A 15,063-nucleotide genomic window follows, 5' to 3' on the forward strand; every position below is an offset into this window, starting at 1 on the left:
ATTTACTGCCCAGGGAAGTCAAGAGTCAACCACACTGCTGTGTGTCTGGAGTCACATGTAGGCCAGACCAGTTAAGGATGATCGTTTCCTTCCCTAAAGGACATCAGTGAGCCAAATAGGTTTTTCCAACAATCGACAATGGATTCACAGTTATCAATAAATTTTTAATTCCAGATATTTTATTGAATTCAAATTCCACCATCTGAGTCTCCATAACATTATGTAGCTCTCTGAAGTAACAGTCCAGCGATAACACCACTTGGTCACCTCCCTGATTTGTGTAGCTTTTTGTCTATAGGACACATCTGGGTGCAGTTTCCATGTATCTAATGCCATTACCCTTCTGAATAGTAGAAGTTATGGGTTTGGATTGGTGAATTTCTGCAGTGCATCTCGTAGATAGTGTACACTGCTGCTACTGAGCATCAGTAGAGAAGGGACAGGATGCTTGTGGATGTGGTGCTAATCAAGCTGGCTGCTTTGTCCTGGATAGTGTCGATCTTCTCAAGAGTTTGTGGAGCTGCACCCATCAAGGAAAGTGAGGTGCATTGTCGATGATACCTTCCATCACTTTACTACTAGTCGAGAGTAGACTAATGAAGTGACAATCGGATGTTTGTATTTGTTGTGTGAGACTGACTTAATCTTACTGCAAAATACCAGGCCGAGTAAAGCTTCCTCCATTCCATGAACTCCTCAACTCGGCTACCTTGTGACATAGAACATAGAACATAGAACATAGAACAGTACAGCACAGAACAGGCCCTTCAGCCCACAATGTTGTGCCGACCATTGATCCTCATGGATGCACCCTCAAATTTCTGTGACCATATGCATGTCCAGCAGTCTCTTAAATGACCCCAATGACCTTGCTTCCACAACTGCTGCTGGCAACGCATTCCATGTTCTCACAACTCTCTGCGTAAAGAACCTGCCTCTGACATCCCCTCTATACTTTCCACCAACCAGCTTAAAACTATGACCCCTCGTGCTAGCCATTTCTGCCCTGGGAAATAGTCTCTGGCTATCGACTCTATCTATGCCTCTCATTATCTTGTATACCTCAATTAGGTCCCCTCTCCTCCTCCTTTTCTCCAATGAAAAGAGACCGAGCTCAGTCAACCTCTCTTCATAAGATAAGCCCTCCAGTCCAGGCAGCATCCTGGTAAACCTCCTCTGAACCCTCTCCAAAGCATCCACATCTTTCCTATAATAGGGCGCCCAGAACTGGACGCAGTATTCCAAGTGCGGTCTAACCAAAGTTTTATAGAGCTGCAACAAGATCTCACGACTCTTAAACTCAATCCCCCTGTTAATGAAAGCCAAAACACCATATGCTTTCTTAACAACCCTGTCCACTTGGGTGGCCATTTTAAGGGATCTATGTATCTGCACACCAAGATCCCTCTGTTCCTCCACGCTGCCAAGAATCCTATCCTTAATCCTGTACTCAGCTTTCAAATTCGACCTTCCAAAATGCATCACCTCGCATTTATCCAGGTTGAACTCCATCTGCCACCTCTCAGCCCATCTCTGCATCCTGTCAATGTCCCGCTGCAGCCTACAACAGCCCTCTACACTGTCAACGACACCTCCGACCTTTGTGTCGTCTGCAAACTTGCTGACCCATCCTTCAATTCCCTCGTCCAAGTCATTAATAAAAATTACAAACAGTAGAGGCCCAAGGACAGAGCCCTGTGGAACCCCACTCACCACTGACTTCCAGGCAGAATATTTTCCTTCTACTACCACTCGCTGTCTTCTGTTGGCCAGCCAATTCTGTATCCAAGTGACTATCTGATTTTTTTATACATTAATATCTCCTATGATTATTGTTGTGCTTTTTTCACAACATCAAATTATTTTTCCCTTTAAACTCTGTCCCTATATATGGCTACTGCTCACAGACTAGCCCATCACTCCTGCAAGTGAACTCTTACCTTTATTATTAATCTATGCAAAATTATTCTAGGTCATGGCTTCCTGAACTTGGAGCATATCTCTCTATTAAGATAATATCAGAATAATTTAACAGGGCCACCTTTCTACCTATTCTGGGCCACCAGTCCCTCCCAAATATCCTGGACCTGTCAATATTCCCTGTGGAGCCAAGCGCTTTATCCTTTCCATTACTTTTGTAATCTCTAACCTTATTTGTTGAGCTACTATCAAATTTTCACTCTTTATCCGTTCCGGTCATAATCTATTTATAATTTCCCTGAGAGAAGCTTTCGCTGTCACCTTGTACCTACTCTTTGATTGACCACATGTTCCCAAATTTGATGCCCCCACTATTTAGTTTAAAATTCTTTCTGGTATGATTCATGTATGATTCCAATGATCTACTTTCCCATTCTTGATGCCACTTCCCTATGTGCCAAACTAAATCTCTCCCGCATCAGCGTTTAAGCAACGTACACACATCTCTCTAATTTCATTTGCCCTATTCCAGTTTTCATAAGGTTCAGATATTAATCCATTGGTTAGAGATAATGGGAGCTGCAGATGCTGGAGAATCCGAGATAACAAGATGTGGAGCTGGATGAACACAGCAGGCCAAGCAGCATCTCAGGAGCACAAAAGCCTCTGATGAAGGGTCTCGGCCCGAAACATCAGCTTTTGTGCTCCTAAGATGCTGCTTGGCCTGCTGTGCTCATCCAGCTCCAGACTTTGTTATCTTTAATCCCGTGGTTATTGTCTTTGAGGTTGTGGTTCATAATTTGGTGCCCAGCTTCCCAGACTGACAGGGGATGCAATGGCAGGACTGTTAATCCAAAGATGCTGGTAATGTTCTGGGAACTGCACAGCAGATAGTGGAATTTCAATCCGAATTAATAAATATCTGGAATTAAGAGTCTAATGATGACCATGAATCCATTGCCCATTGTTGGAAAACCTCATCTGGTTCACTAATGCCCTTTAGGGAAGGAAACAGCCATCCTTACCTGGTCTGGCCGACATGTGACTCCAGACCCACAGCAATGTGGCTGACTCTTAACTGCCCTCTGAGTAATTAGGGATGGACAATAAACACTGCCTGGTCAGCGTCAGCCTCATTCCATTAATGAATAAAGGGAAACAAGCTACACAGAATGTCCTTGCTTGATCTGCCCCTGTCGGTGCCCACCTGAACTAGGTGCTGCCCAATCGTGTTTCCTTTCAGCCCTGAGTAGATAGTCCAAACTGTGCTCTTCGGCAGGCAATACAATTTTCTCAATTTTCCCTCTTCACCAAGAAAGGTACCAATACCCCGTCAACACAGGGTTCCCTATAACCACCACATTCCTTGCAGTATCTGCAGCTCAGCTCAGCTCAGAAACTCTAGCCATGATCACATATGTGTTTGACCTGAATCACACCGGCGTCCCAGAACTCCCAAATGCTGTGGCTGTGACACATCACCCTTCCTTCCATCCTTGATGTGTTTTCATCAACCACTCAGCTATTCACTTTCCTTTTTTTATACATTTCTTAATATTACCGCCAGTTCCTACATTTACGACCTGATAAATAGAATAGACCTTAGCTACTTCCCAGATACTTACTAAATAGCTCATGTTTTACCCTTGTACTGGATGAGAACCAATTGTTCAGGTAAAAAAAAGTTAGAAAAAGCAAAAAATGTTTTTCTGAAGAAGGGTCCAGACCTGGAACATCAGCCTTCCTGCTCCTCTGATGCTGCTTGGCCTGCTGTGTTCATCCAGCTCTGCACCTTGTTATCTCAGATTCTCCAGCATCGGCAGTTCCTATTATCTCTCAGAAAAAGCAAATGGCCCCTTTCACTTACTCACTTAAAGATCCTAATCACCAAACACCCAACACTCTGTTCAAAGCTACAATCAGTACTGAATCAGGAGATGCCTAGTTTTATATGCAGAAGAGCTTCTATATCCTCAATGGACTGAATGGCCTCCTTCTGCTCTGAGGGAATCAATGCACCCCCTGAAGAATGCTGTCCATGATGTTATTCACTAAGGAAACAGGCCTAAAGGGGCTGAATGGCCTCCTCCAGAACCTATATCTTAAACTCGTAATCTCCCTCCACCCCCTCACGGATGGCAAGTAAGTGAAGAATCGATATCGGTTTCCTGATGTTCTAACCAATATTCACCCCAAAAGTACCCCATCACACATCATTCTGTCCTCACTTCCTGTGAAAATACTTGACAAATGAAGACAGAACTGAAACTGAAATAGGAATCTGTGGCCCTTGTCCTTACACCATCCATTTGACAAGTATCAAGGAAAGTGAAGCATAGAGCTCCAGCACAATGTGGAATAGTTGAGGAGTATTGAAGCTGGATAACCACATGAGGGAGAAAGGAGCTGAGGGATATGCTTATGAGTTGAGATGAAGAAGGATAGAAGGAAACAAAAAATAAGGGCAGCATGATGGCTCAGTGGTTAGCACTGCTGCCTCACAACACCAGGGACCAGGGTTCGATTCCACCCTCGGGTGACTGTCTATGTGGAGTTTGCACATTCTCCCTGTGACTGTGTGGGATTCTTCCTGCAGTCCAAACCTGTGCAAATTGGCTGCGCTAAATTGTGCAGAGTGCGTTGTGTAGAAAATGCAGCGATCGGGCAAGGGAACAGTCTGGGTGGGATGCTCTTTGGATGTTCGGTGTGGACTTGATGGACTGATTGGCCTGCTCCCACACTCTAGGGTTTCTATGAAACTCTGGTGTAGATAAACAGCAGCTGACTGATGGGTCTTATAGGATCTTTCCCAAGGCAGGAATCCGGCAATCGAGCTCCAATGAGCAGTGGGGTTCACCAGTCTGTGGAACTCTACTAAAGAAGGAGGGTTAATGCCTACCTTGGAATAGCAGTCAGGTATGTAAGAACCTTCTCAATGACCTCGCCTGGAATCTTGCTGAAGCTGGGGCACTCAGGGAACGTTATAATCGTGGCATCATCCTTTCCTTGTCCACCTAGTGAAAATGACACCGTATATCAGAATAACATCACTGACAGCTCTCTGTATAACCAAGGCCCCTGAGCTCTGTTTGATACACCACCATGAAAACAGAAACAAAAACCATGTTAAACAAAAATGGTGAGGGAGTTAGGGCAACAGGGTGAGTCAATGTTGGGTTAGAAGAAACTTATGTGAAACATAGATGCTGGAGTTGAACGGCATGTAGCTGTGCTGTAAATTCAATGGAGCTCTCTGCCTGATAATTTTAAATACAGAAAAAAGGTGATTGCTGTAAAGTGACAACACCAGTGCAGTAACATCAAATAGTTACAGGAAAATTACTTTCTCCACTTAATCATTTATCAATAACTCTTGCTGTTTATGCTCACCAATTTGTCAATTATAATCTTTTCATACTGTGCACGGTTACCGACAACCTACTCAACACTGATTTATGTACATCAGGAACATCTGCGCAGTCTGGGGCTCTTTCTGTGCAAGAGTAAAGCAGATGGGACTGGGGGAAATGCGTTGAGATGGATAGGAAACTGGTCGGCAGAGAGGAACATAAAATTCAGGATTAATGGGTCCTTTTCAAATAGGCAGGCAGTAACTATTGGGGTGCCACAGGGATTGGTACTGGGTCCCCAGATACTCACAATATATATATATATATTAATGATTTAGGTGAGGGAACAAAATGTATCGTCTCAAAGTTTATTTATGATACCAACTTGGGTGGGAGGGTGAGCTACGATGAGGATACTAAGATGTATGATTGCTACAGGCTGGGTGAGCGAGCAAATTAATGGCAGGTGCAATATAATTTGGATAAATGTGAGGTTATTCATTTCAGAAGCAAAAATAAGAAGACAGATTACTGCCTGAATGGCTGTGAATTGGGAGAGGGGAGTGTGCAGCGGGACCTGGGTGTTCTTGTGCACTGAAGGTAAGCATGCAGGTGCAGCAGACAGTAAAGAAGGGAAATGGTATGTTGGCCTTCATTGTGAGAGGTTTTGAGTACAGGAGCAGGGGTGTGTTGTTGCAGTTGAACAGGGTCTTGGTGAGACCGCACCTGGAACATTGTTTGCAGTTTTGGTCTCCTTTTCTCAGGAAGGATGCTCTTGCTCTCGAAGTAGCGAAGCGAATGTTTGCCAGGCTGATTCCAAGGGATAACAAAGCGTGGAGCTGGATGAACACAGCAGGCCAAGCAGCATCTCAGGAGCACAAAAGCTGCCGTTTCGGGCCTAGACTCTTCATCAGAGAGGGGGATGGGGAGTGGGTTCTGGAATAAATAGGGAGAACGGGGGAGGTGGACCGAAGATGGAGACAAAAGAAGATAGGTGGAGAGGAGAGTATAGGTGGGGAGGTAGGGAGGGGATAGGTCAGTCCAGGGAAGACGGACAGTTCAAGGAAGCGGGATGAGGTGGTAGGTAGGAGATGGAGGTGCGGCTTGGGGTGGGAGGAAGGGATGGGTGAGAGGAAGAACAGGTTAGGGAGGCGGGGACAGGCTGGGCTGGTTTTGGGATGCAGTGGGGGGAGGGGAGATTTTGAAGCTGGTGAAGTCCACATTGATACCATTGGGCTGCAGGGTTCCCAAGTGGAATATGAGTTGCTGTTCTTGCAACCTTCGGGTGGCATCATTGTGGCACTGCAGGAGGCCCATAATGGACATGTCATCTGAGGAATGGGAGGGGGAGTTGAAATGGTTCGCGACTGGGAGGTGCAGTTGTTTGTTGCAAACCAAGCGGACGTGTTCTGCAAAGTGGTCCCCAAGCCTCCACTTGGTTTCCCCAATGTAGAGGAAGCCACACCGGGTACAATGGATATAGTGTACGACATTGGCAAATGTGCAGGTGAACATCTGCTTAATATGAAAAGTTACCTTGGGGCCTGGGTTAGGGGTGAGGGAGGAGGTGTGGGGGCAAGTGTAGCACTTCCTGCGGTTGCAGGGGAAGGTGCCAGGTGTGGTGGGGTTGGAGGGGAGTGTGGAGCGGACAAGGGAGTCACGGAGAGAGTGGTCTCTCTGGAAGGCAGACAAGGGTGGAGATGGAAAAATGTCTTGGGTGGTGGGGTCGGATTGTAGATGGCGGAAGTGTTGGATGATGATGCATTGTATCTGGAGGTTGGTGGGGTGGTATGTGAGAACGAGGGGGATCCTCTTGGGGTGGTTGTGGCGGGGGCGGGATGTGAGGTATGAGTTGCGGGAAATGAGGGAGACGCGGTCAAGGGCGTTCTCGACCACCGCAGGGGGTAAGTTGCGGTCCTTGAAGAACGTGGACATCTGGGATGTGCGGCAGTGGAATGCCTCATCCTGGGAGCAGATGTTCCCGATGTTGGGTGTGTCCAGAACCAGGGGTCACAGTCTGAGGATTTGGGATAGTCCATTTAGGATGGAGATGAGGAGACATTTCTTCACTTTAAGAGTGGTGAGCTTGTGGAATTCATCATCAACGCCAAAACACCTAACGTATTCATGAGGCTACCAGACATAGCACTGTATAGGATGGTATCAAAGGTTATGTGGAGAAAGCAGGATAAGACTATTGAGTTGGATGATCAGCCATGACTGGTGATGAATGGTAGAGCCGGTTCAAAGAACTGAATGGCCTCGTCCTGCTCCTATCTGCTTTGTTTCTTTGTTTCCTTTTTATAAGAATGGACTGCGAAGAACCTTATGCAAGTCTTTCAAAGGCCTTTCAAATTATGAGGTGCTTCAATAGGGTAAATGCAGAAAATACGTTTAACCACCACCTCTTGGCATTCAATGGTGTTACCAGCACTGAATCTCCCACTATCAACATCCCTTGACCAGAAACAAAATGGCAACAAGAGCAGGTCAGAGGCCAGGAATATTGTGGCAAGTAACTCAGCTCTTGACTCCCCAAAGCCCATCATCCATTTAGAAGATATAAGTCAGGTGTGTGATGGAATACTCCCCACTTGCGTGGATGAGTGTAACTCCAACAACACCCAAGAAGCTTGACACCATCCAGGACAAAGCAGCCCACTTGATTGGCACCACATCCACAAGCATCCACTCCCTCCACCACTGACGCTTGGTAGCAGTGTATACAATCCACAAGATGCACTGCAGAAATTCACCAAAGATCTCCAGACAGCACCTTCCAAATGCTCAACCACATCCCACAAGAGCAGCAGATACATGGGAACACCACAAGTGCAAGTTCTCCGCCAAGCTACTCATCATCCTGACTTGGAAATACATTGCCATTCTCTCACTGTCGCTGAGTCAAAACTCTAGAACTCCCTCTCAAACAGCATTGTGGGTCAAGCCACAGCATCTGGAAGGCAGTTCACCACCATCTGATGGATTGCAACTGAAAGTCTTAAGAGAAGTGGCCACACGGATTGTAGACGCACTTGTTATAAACTTCCAAATCCACTGGATTCTGGAATGTTTTGGAGAGGAAATGTAACACCTTTATTCGAGAAAAGTGGGAGAAGATAGCAGGAAATTATCTGCCAGTTGCCTAGTGACATACATGGAGAAATTTCGCAAATACATTGAGAGATTAACTGTTTAGGCCTATACTCACTGGAGGTTAGAAAAATGGGAGGAGATCAAATCAAGATCCATAAGATGCTATTCAAGAGACAGTAAGCACGGCAGGGGCTGGAGTCAGAGACAACACTGTGTGTGGTGGAGGAACACAGCAGGCCACGCAGCATCAGAGGAGCAGGAAAGCTAACGTTTTGGGTCGGCACCCTTCTTCAGAATCGGGCCAGCCCCAGGATGCAGTGGGGGGAGGGGAGGCCCCGAAGCCTGTGAAACCCACACCAACACCACCGGGCTGCAGGGCCCCCAAGTGGAAGACGAGTCACCGTTCCCGCTACCCTCCGGTGGGGACTTGGGGACCGCTTTGCAGAACACCTACGCTCGGTTCGCAATAAACAACTGCTCCCCCCAGTCGCGAACCACTTTAACTCCCCCTCCCATTCCTTAGATGACTGGTCCATCCTGGGCCTCCTGCAGTGCCATAATGATGTTACCCGAAGGTTGCAGGAACAGCAACCCACAGTCCGGCTGGGAACCCCGCAGTCCAATGGCACCAATGAGGATCTCACAAGCCTCAAAACCGCCCCTCCCTCCACTGCACCCCAAAACCAGCCCAGCTCATCCCCCCACCACTGCACCCCAAAAGCAGCCCAGCTCATCCCCCCACCACTACACCCCAAAACCAGCCCAGCTCGTACCCCCACCACTGCACCCCAAAACCAGCACAGCCCATCCCCGCCTCCCCACCCTGCTCCCCCTCTCCCCAACCCCAAGCCGCACCCCCACCCACCAACTCCACCCTGCCCCCTCCCAACCCGCCTGCCCTGCCGAACCGACCCACCCCCTCCCCACCCCACACCCCCCCAACTTCACTCTTCAGGGTATCCCCATCCCCCACTGCATCTCACGGCCAGCCGGCTCATCCCCTGCCCCTGCTGCGTTCCAGGACTGGCCTGTCCCCTCTCTGCCTCCCCACCTATACTCTCCTCTCCACCTATCTCCTCCTCTATTCATCTTCAGTCTGCCTCCCCCTCTCTCCCTGTTTATTTCAGAACCCTCTCCCCATCCTCCTTTTCTGATGAATGGTCTAAGCCTGAAACATCAGCTTATGTGCTCCCTTGGCCTGCTGTGTTCATCCAGCTCCACACTTTGTTATCTCAGATTCTCCAGCATCTGCAGTTCCCATTATCTCTTAAACAGGCTGGAGACCTGGGCAGAGAAATGGCGGATGGAATTTAATCCAGACAAATGCATACAATGCATTAAAGGATGTCTAACGCAGGAGGGAAGTGTGCAGTAAATGGCAGAACCCTTAGAAGCAGCAACATACAGAGGGATCTCAATGTACAGTTCCCCAAAAGTGGCAACACAAGTGGATAAGGTGGTCAAGAAGGCATATGGCATGCTTTCCTTCATCGAGTGAGGCACAGAATAATAATTCCAGTAAGCCATGACAAAGCTGTATAGAGTGGCACGGTGGCTCAATGGTTAGTGCTGCTGCCTCACAATACCAGGGACCCGGGTTCGATTCCAGCTCTGGGTGACTGTCTGTGTGAAATTTACACATTCTCCCTGTGTCCACGTGGGTTTTCCTCCCATGGTCCACAGATCTGCAGGCTAGGTGGATTGGCCATGCTAAATTGCCCATAGCGTCTAGGGTGGGAAATGAAGGGATGGGATAGGATAGGGTAGAGGTCTGGGTGGGATGCTCTTTGGAGATTTGGTGTGGACTCGATGGGCTGAATGGCCTCCTTTCACACTGTAGGGATTCTATGACCTTTAGTTAGGTCAGATTTGGAATGTTGTGTACAGTTCTGGTCACCACATGGCCAGAAGGACGTGGAGGCTTTGGGGAGGGTACAGAAATGGTTTACCAGCATGTTGTCCCATTTGGAGGGTATTAGCCATGAGGACAGACTGGACAAACTTGGCTTGTTTTCACTTGAATGTTGAAGAATGAGAGGAGATCAGATGGGAGGTTAAAAAAAAATTATGGGAGGCCTGGATAGTCAGTCTTTTCCCCAGAGTAAAACTGTCAATTACCTGGGGATAATAAAGACACCTCCTTGACCTGTCCGTCTTCCCTGGACTGACCTATCCCCTCCATACCTCCCCACCTATACTCTCCTCTCCACCTATCTTCTTTACTCTCCATCTTCGGTCCGCCTCCCCCTCTCTCCCTATTTATTCCAGTTCCCTCTCCCCATCCCCCTCTCTGATGAAGGGTCTAGGCCCGAAACGTCAGCTTTTGTGCTCCTAAGATGCTGCTGGGCCTGCTGTGTTCATCCAGCTCCACACTTTGTTATCTCGGATTCTCCAGCATCTGCAGTTCCCATTATCACTGATACAATTACCTGGGGACATAGGTTAAGGTAAAAGGCTGAAGATTAAAGAAGGTGTAAGAGGTAGATTTTTTACACAGAGGGTGGTAAGTGCCCAGAACGTGCTGCCAGAGGACATGGGGGAGGCATATACAATGGCAACATTTGAGAGGCATCTTGACAGATACATGAATAGGCAGGGAATAGAGAGATATGGAGCACATAGAGGCAAATGGTTTTAGTTTAAAATGGCATCCTGTGTTCGTGTGGTGGGCTGAAGGGCCGACTTCAGTGCTGTCCTGTTCTTTGTTCTAGTTCTTACGTTCTTATTGGAGCAGAGCATTTGAAAAACCATAACGATATCAGGCAGAGTCAACATGGCTTTGGGAAAAGGAAGCCATGTTTAATTATGTTCATCGAGTTCTTGGAGAAAACAACAAGCAGGTGGATAAATTGGCATCTGCAGATATGGCGTAGAGGATTTCCAAAAGACATTTCATACAGTGCTACATCAGAGATTACCAAGCAGGGTAAGAGCGCATGGTCCGGGCGATATATGAGCATAGATAAACGATTGGTTAGTGAACAGGAAGCAGAGATTAGGGATAGCAAGTGTTTTCATTTTGACAAGCTGTCCCCAATAGAGTCATTGTGTCATTCTGCAGAGTCTTCAATTATTTACAATCTATATCAATGATTTGGGTGAGGGGACTGATTGTTTGGTTGCTAAATTAGCCAATGAGACAGGCTGGATAAGAAATATAAATTGTCAAAAGTAGGTCGAAAGTCTGCAAAGATATGCACACAGGTTAAGTGACAAGAGGAAAGGTAGGCAAATGGAATATGTGGCGGTTAAATATGAACTTGTGGATTTTGACAGGAAGAATACAAGAGCAGTATATTATTTAAATAAAAAAAACGTAGAACTCTGTGCTACAGAGGAAGCTGGGTGTCTGGTACATGAATCACAAATGAACATGCTGGCACAGCAAGGGATTATAAAGGCTGATATGAAAGGTGTCATTTATTGCAAGGGGAATAGAATCTAAAAGAAAGAAGTTATTCCACATTTGTGGAGGGCATTGGTGAGACCATATCTGGAAAACTGTGATCAGTTTTAGAAAAGATACAATCACTTCAGATGCATTTTGGGCAACATTCACTCAACGCATTCCTGGGATCATGGAGAAAGAGTGAACAGGCTGGGCCTATAGCTATACATGTTCAGGGGAATGAGAAGCGATCCTATCTAAGCATCAGATTTTGAAGGGATTAGACAGTGTGGATACTGTGAAATGTTTTCCTTCACAGAGGAAATGCATTAAGAGTAAGAAGTTCCTCTTTTAAAACAGTGATGAGGACAATTTCTCTCTCTGTGAGGGTTATTGCAGGGTCAAGTTCATCTCCTTAAAAAGTACCAGGAGGCTGGGTCTGTAAGGTTGTGGACTTACTGTCTGAGCCGGTGGGTTCGGTTGCAGACATTTTGTCACCCTGCTCGGTAACATCATCAGTGCACCTCCGGTGAGGCGTTGGTGTTCTGTCCCATTTGTTACTTATATGCCTCAGTTTGCTGGGGTGGTTGGCGTCAATTCCAGTCTGTTTTTCAATAGTTTGTATATCGGGTCCAGTTCAATGTGTTTGTTGATGGAGCTCCAGTTGGAACGCCAGGCCTCCAGGAATTCCCTGGCACGTCTTTGTTTAGCTGATGCTATTATGGATGTGTTGTCCCAGTTGAACTCACATCCTTCTTTGATCATGGGAATTGAGGCCAGTGAGAATTGTTTGTGTCTCTTGATGGCTAGTTGGTGTTCATGTGTCCTTATTGTCAGTTTTCTTCCAGTTTGGCCCATGTAATGTTTCTCACAGGCCTTGCACAGTGGTTTGTAAATTACATTAGTTTTATTGGTTGCAGGTATGTTATCCTTTACATTCATCAGTAGCTGTTGCAGGTTGGTTGTTAGTTTGTGGGCTACTCTGGTACCTAGGGGTCTGAGTAGACTTGTGGTCATCTCTTGTCTGTCTCCGACGTACAGTGGGGTGACTAGTGTGTCTGGCCGTGTTGTGTCTTTTTGCTGTTGTCTGTCATGGAGGTAATGGCAGATTGTGCTTTCCTGGAGGGTCCAGGCCCGAAACGTCAGCTTTTGTGCTCCTGAGATGCTGCTTGGCCTGCTGTGTTCATCCAGCCTCACATTTTATTATCTTGTGCTTTCCTGGTATCCATTCCATTTAAAATCTCCGTATAAGTGCTCCTGTTCTGCTTTGTGCAGTTCCAGGTTGCTGCCATGAGGTGTGGTCCATTTGAATAATGTTCTGATGCAGCTCCATTTATGGGTGTTGGGGTGGTTGCTGGTGTAATTAAGTATCTGGTCCATGTGTGTGGTCTTTCTGTATTTGCCAGTCTGGAGCTCCCCATTGTTCTTTCATTCTGGCATTATGTCTAAGAAGGGTAGGCAGTTATTGTTCTCTTCTTTGTTTGTGAATTTTATTCCAGTGAGGATATTGTTTATGTGTCACTGAGTTTTTTCTAGTCTTGTGCATTTGATAATCATGAAGGGGTCATCTACATTGCAGACTCGGAGTTTGGTTTGGAGAGTGGAGAGCGCTGTATATTCTAATCATTGCATTGCATGTAAATTGTGCTGTTACTTTGAAGGGTCATCCTCTTCTATCCTGGTGTCCTTGATGATGTTGAGGAATTCTTGGGAGGAGTGATAGGAGTGGGTAGTATTGTCTACTGAGTATTTCAGTTGCCATTGTAGTTCTTTGGCAAGTCTATGTGTTGGTGTGTCTGGTAGTGAGACAATGGGTCTGAGGGGGGGCCCCTGATCTGTGTACCTTTGGTATTCTGTAGAAGCAGGGTGTGTTGGATCGCTCTGACTTCATTTTTTGGTTGTCTGTCTTACTGCTGTGTCTTTATGTCTTTAAATATATTCAGGGTTCAGCTAGTTAGAACAAGGAACAAGGGAGTTATGGAGAACAGGCAGGAAAGTGGAACTGGGATCACAACCAGACCAGCCATTGCTTAAAGTGATAATGGGAACTGCAAATGCTGGAGATTCCAAGATAACAAAGTGTGGAGCTGGATGAACACAGCAGGCCAAGCAGCATCTCACGAGCACAAAAGCTGATGTTTCGGGCCTAGACCCTTCATCAGAGGCTTTTGTGCTCCTGAGATGCTGCTTGGCCTGCTGTGTTCATCCAGCTCCACACTTTGTTATCTTCAGCCATTGTTTAAAAGTTAAACAGGCTGAAAGGTGAAACAGCTAAATTTGATTCCTAAGTCCTATGTTCTTGAGGGAAAAAAAATGAAACATTGTTGGTTTCTCCACTAAACTGAAATCAATCATTTCTCCCACCACTCTTGGAAATCTCTTCTGCACACATTTTCAAGCCTAGACATGTATTCTGAAATGTGGGGCCTATGACTAGACACTGTACTCCCGCTGAGGCCTGACCAGAGATTTGAAAAGGATTAGCATAACTTCTGTGTTGTTGTAATCTCAGCCTCCATTTTTAAGATCGATCATCACTTTTTATTAAAAAATTCTTAAGTTGTCCTGCTTCCGTTTAAATATATGCAAGCCCCTGGGTCTCTCTGTTCCAAAACCATTGCTGAAACTGCATTTTTTTGGCTATCTTTAAAAAAACTTGAATGAGGTTATGGATTCAGCCAATTCTAAAGGATGAAAACGTCAGTCTCAAGAAGCACTTTGATCACTTCGATGAAGTGAAGCTGGCAAAGTGGGAATGGTTTTGTTTCAGAAGAATATGATGTCGTGAAAGTCAATTTGAATGTGAACACTGGTAAAGCACATTAATCGCCGATGACTTTGACAGTCCTTACCATCATCATGCCTTATTAACAACAGTTAACTTATTATTGATGAGTTACTGATCTCCAACACTGGCAAGTATTAGCTTTTGAAACAATAGCAAAGAGCCTGAGAGCCTGGTATCAAATTAATTTTCGGAGATGGGTCAAATTGAATTAAAAAGCTCACCTGGAAGGAAAGCAAACTTTTTCTTCAGATCCTCACAAATACTTTGTGCACAAATGGAGTTTACAATTTCAGGTACAAGGTCATCTGTAAAATGTAAAATAAAATGATGAGTATGGAACTGATTTTTTTAATCTCCCAAGGACGAAACAAATGTGGTCCATACAAGCTGTGACAAAAGGTCATCAATCTGAGCCATTAACTCTGTTTTTCTCCTCACTGAGGCTGCCAGGTTTGCCGAATATTTCCTCCAATTTCTGTCCTCATTTCACATTTGGAGAATCTACACTATTTTGCTTTTAC

General features: G+C 46.0%; 1 protein-coding gene across 2 annotated transcripts in view; it reads right to left on the bottom strand.

Annotated features, from left to right (window-relative positions):
- Window positions 1-15,063, bottom strand: part of mcf2a (MCF.2 cell line derived transforming sequence a) — a 177,637-nt gene that overhangs the window by 122,714 nt on the left and 39,860 nt on the right. For both annotated transcript variants that reach the window (XM_059651320.1, XM_059651319.1), the window contains exons 2-3: window positions 14,764-14,847; window positions 4,820-4,934 (exon numbers count right to left, since the gene is read on the bottom strand). In XM_059651320.1, the coding sequence (XP_059507303.1) occupies window positions 4,820-4,934; window positions 14,764-14,847 (199 nt within the window). The remainder of the gene's footprint in view (window positions 1-4,819; window positions 4,935-14,763; window positions 14,848-15,063) is intronic.

Source organism: Stegostoma tigrinum, chromosome 15 (assembly GCF_030684315.1).
Source record: "Stegostoma tigrinum isolate sSteTig4 chromosome 15, sSteTig4.hap1, whole genome shotgun sequence".
NCBI classification, from domain to species: Eukaryota; Metazoa; Chordata; class Chondrichthyes; order Orectolobiformes; family Stegostomatidae; genus Stegostoma; species Stegostoma tigrinum.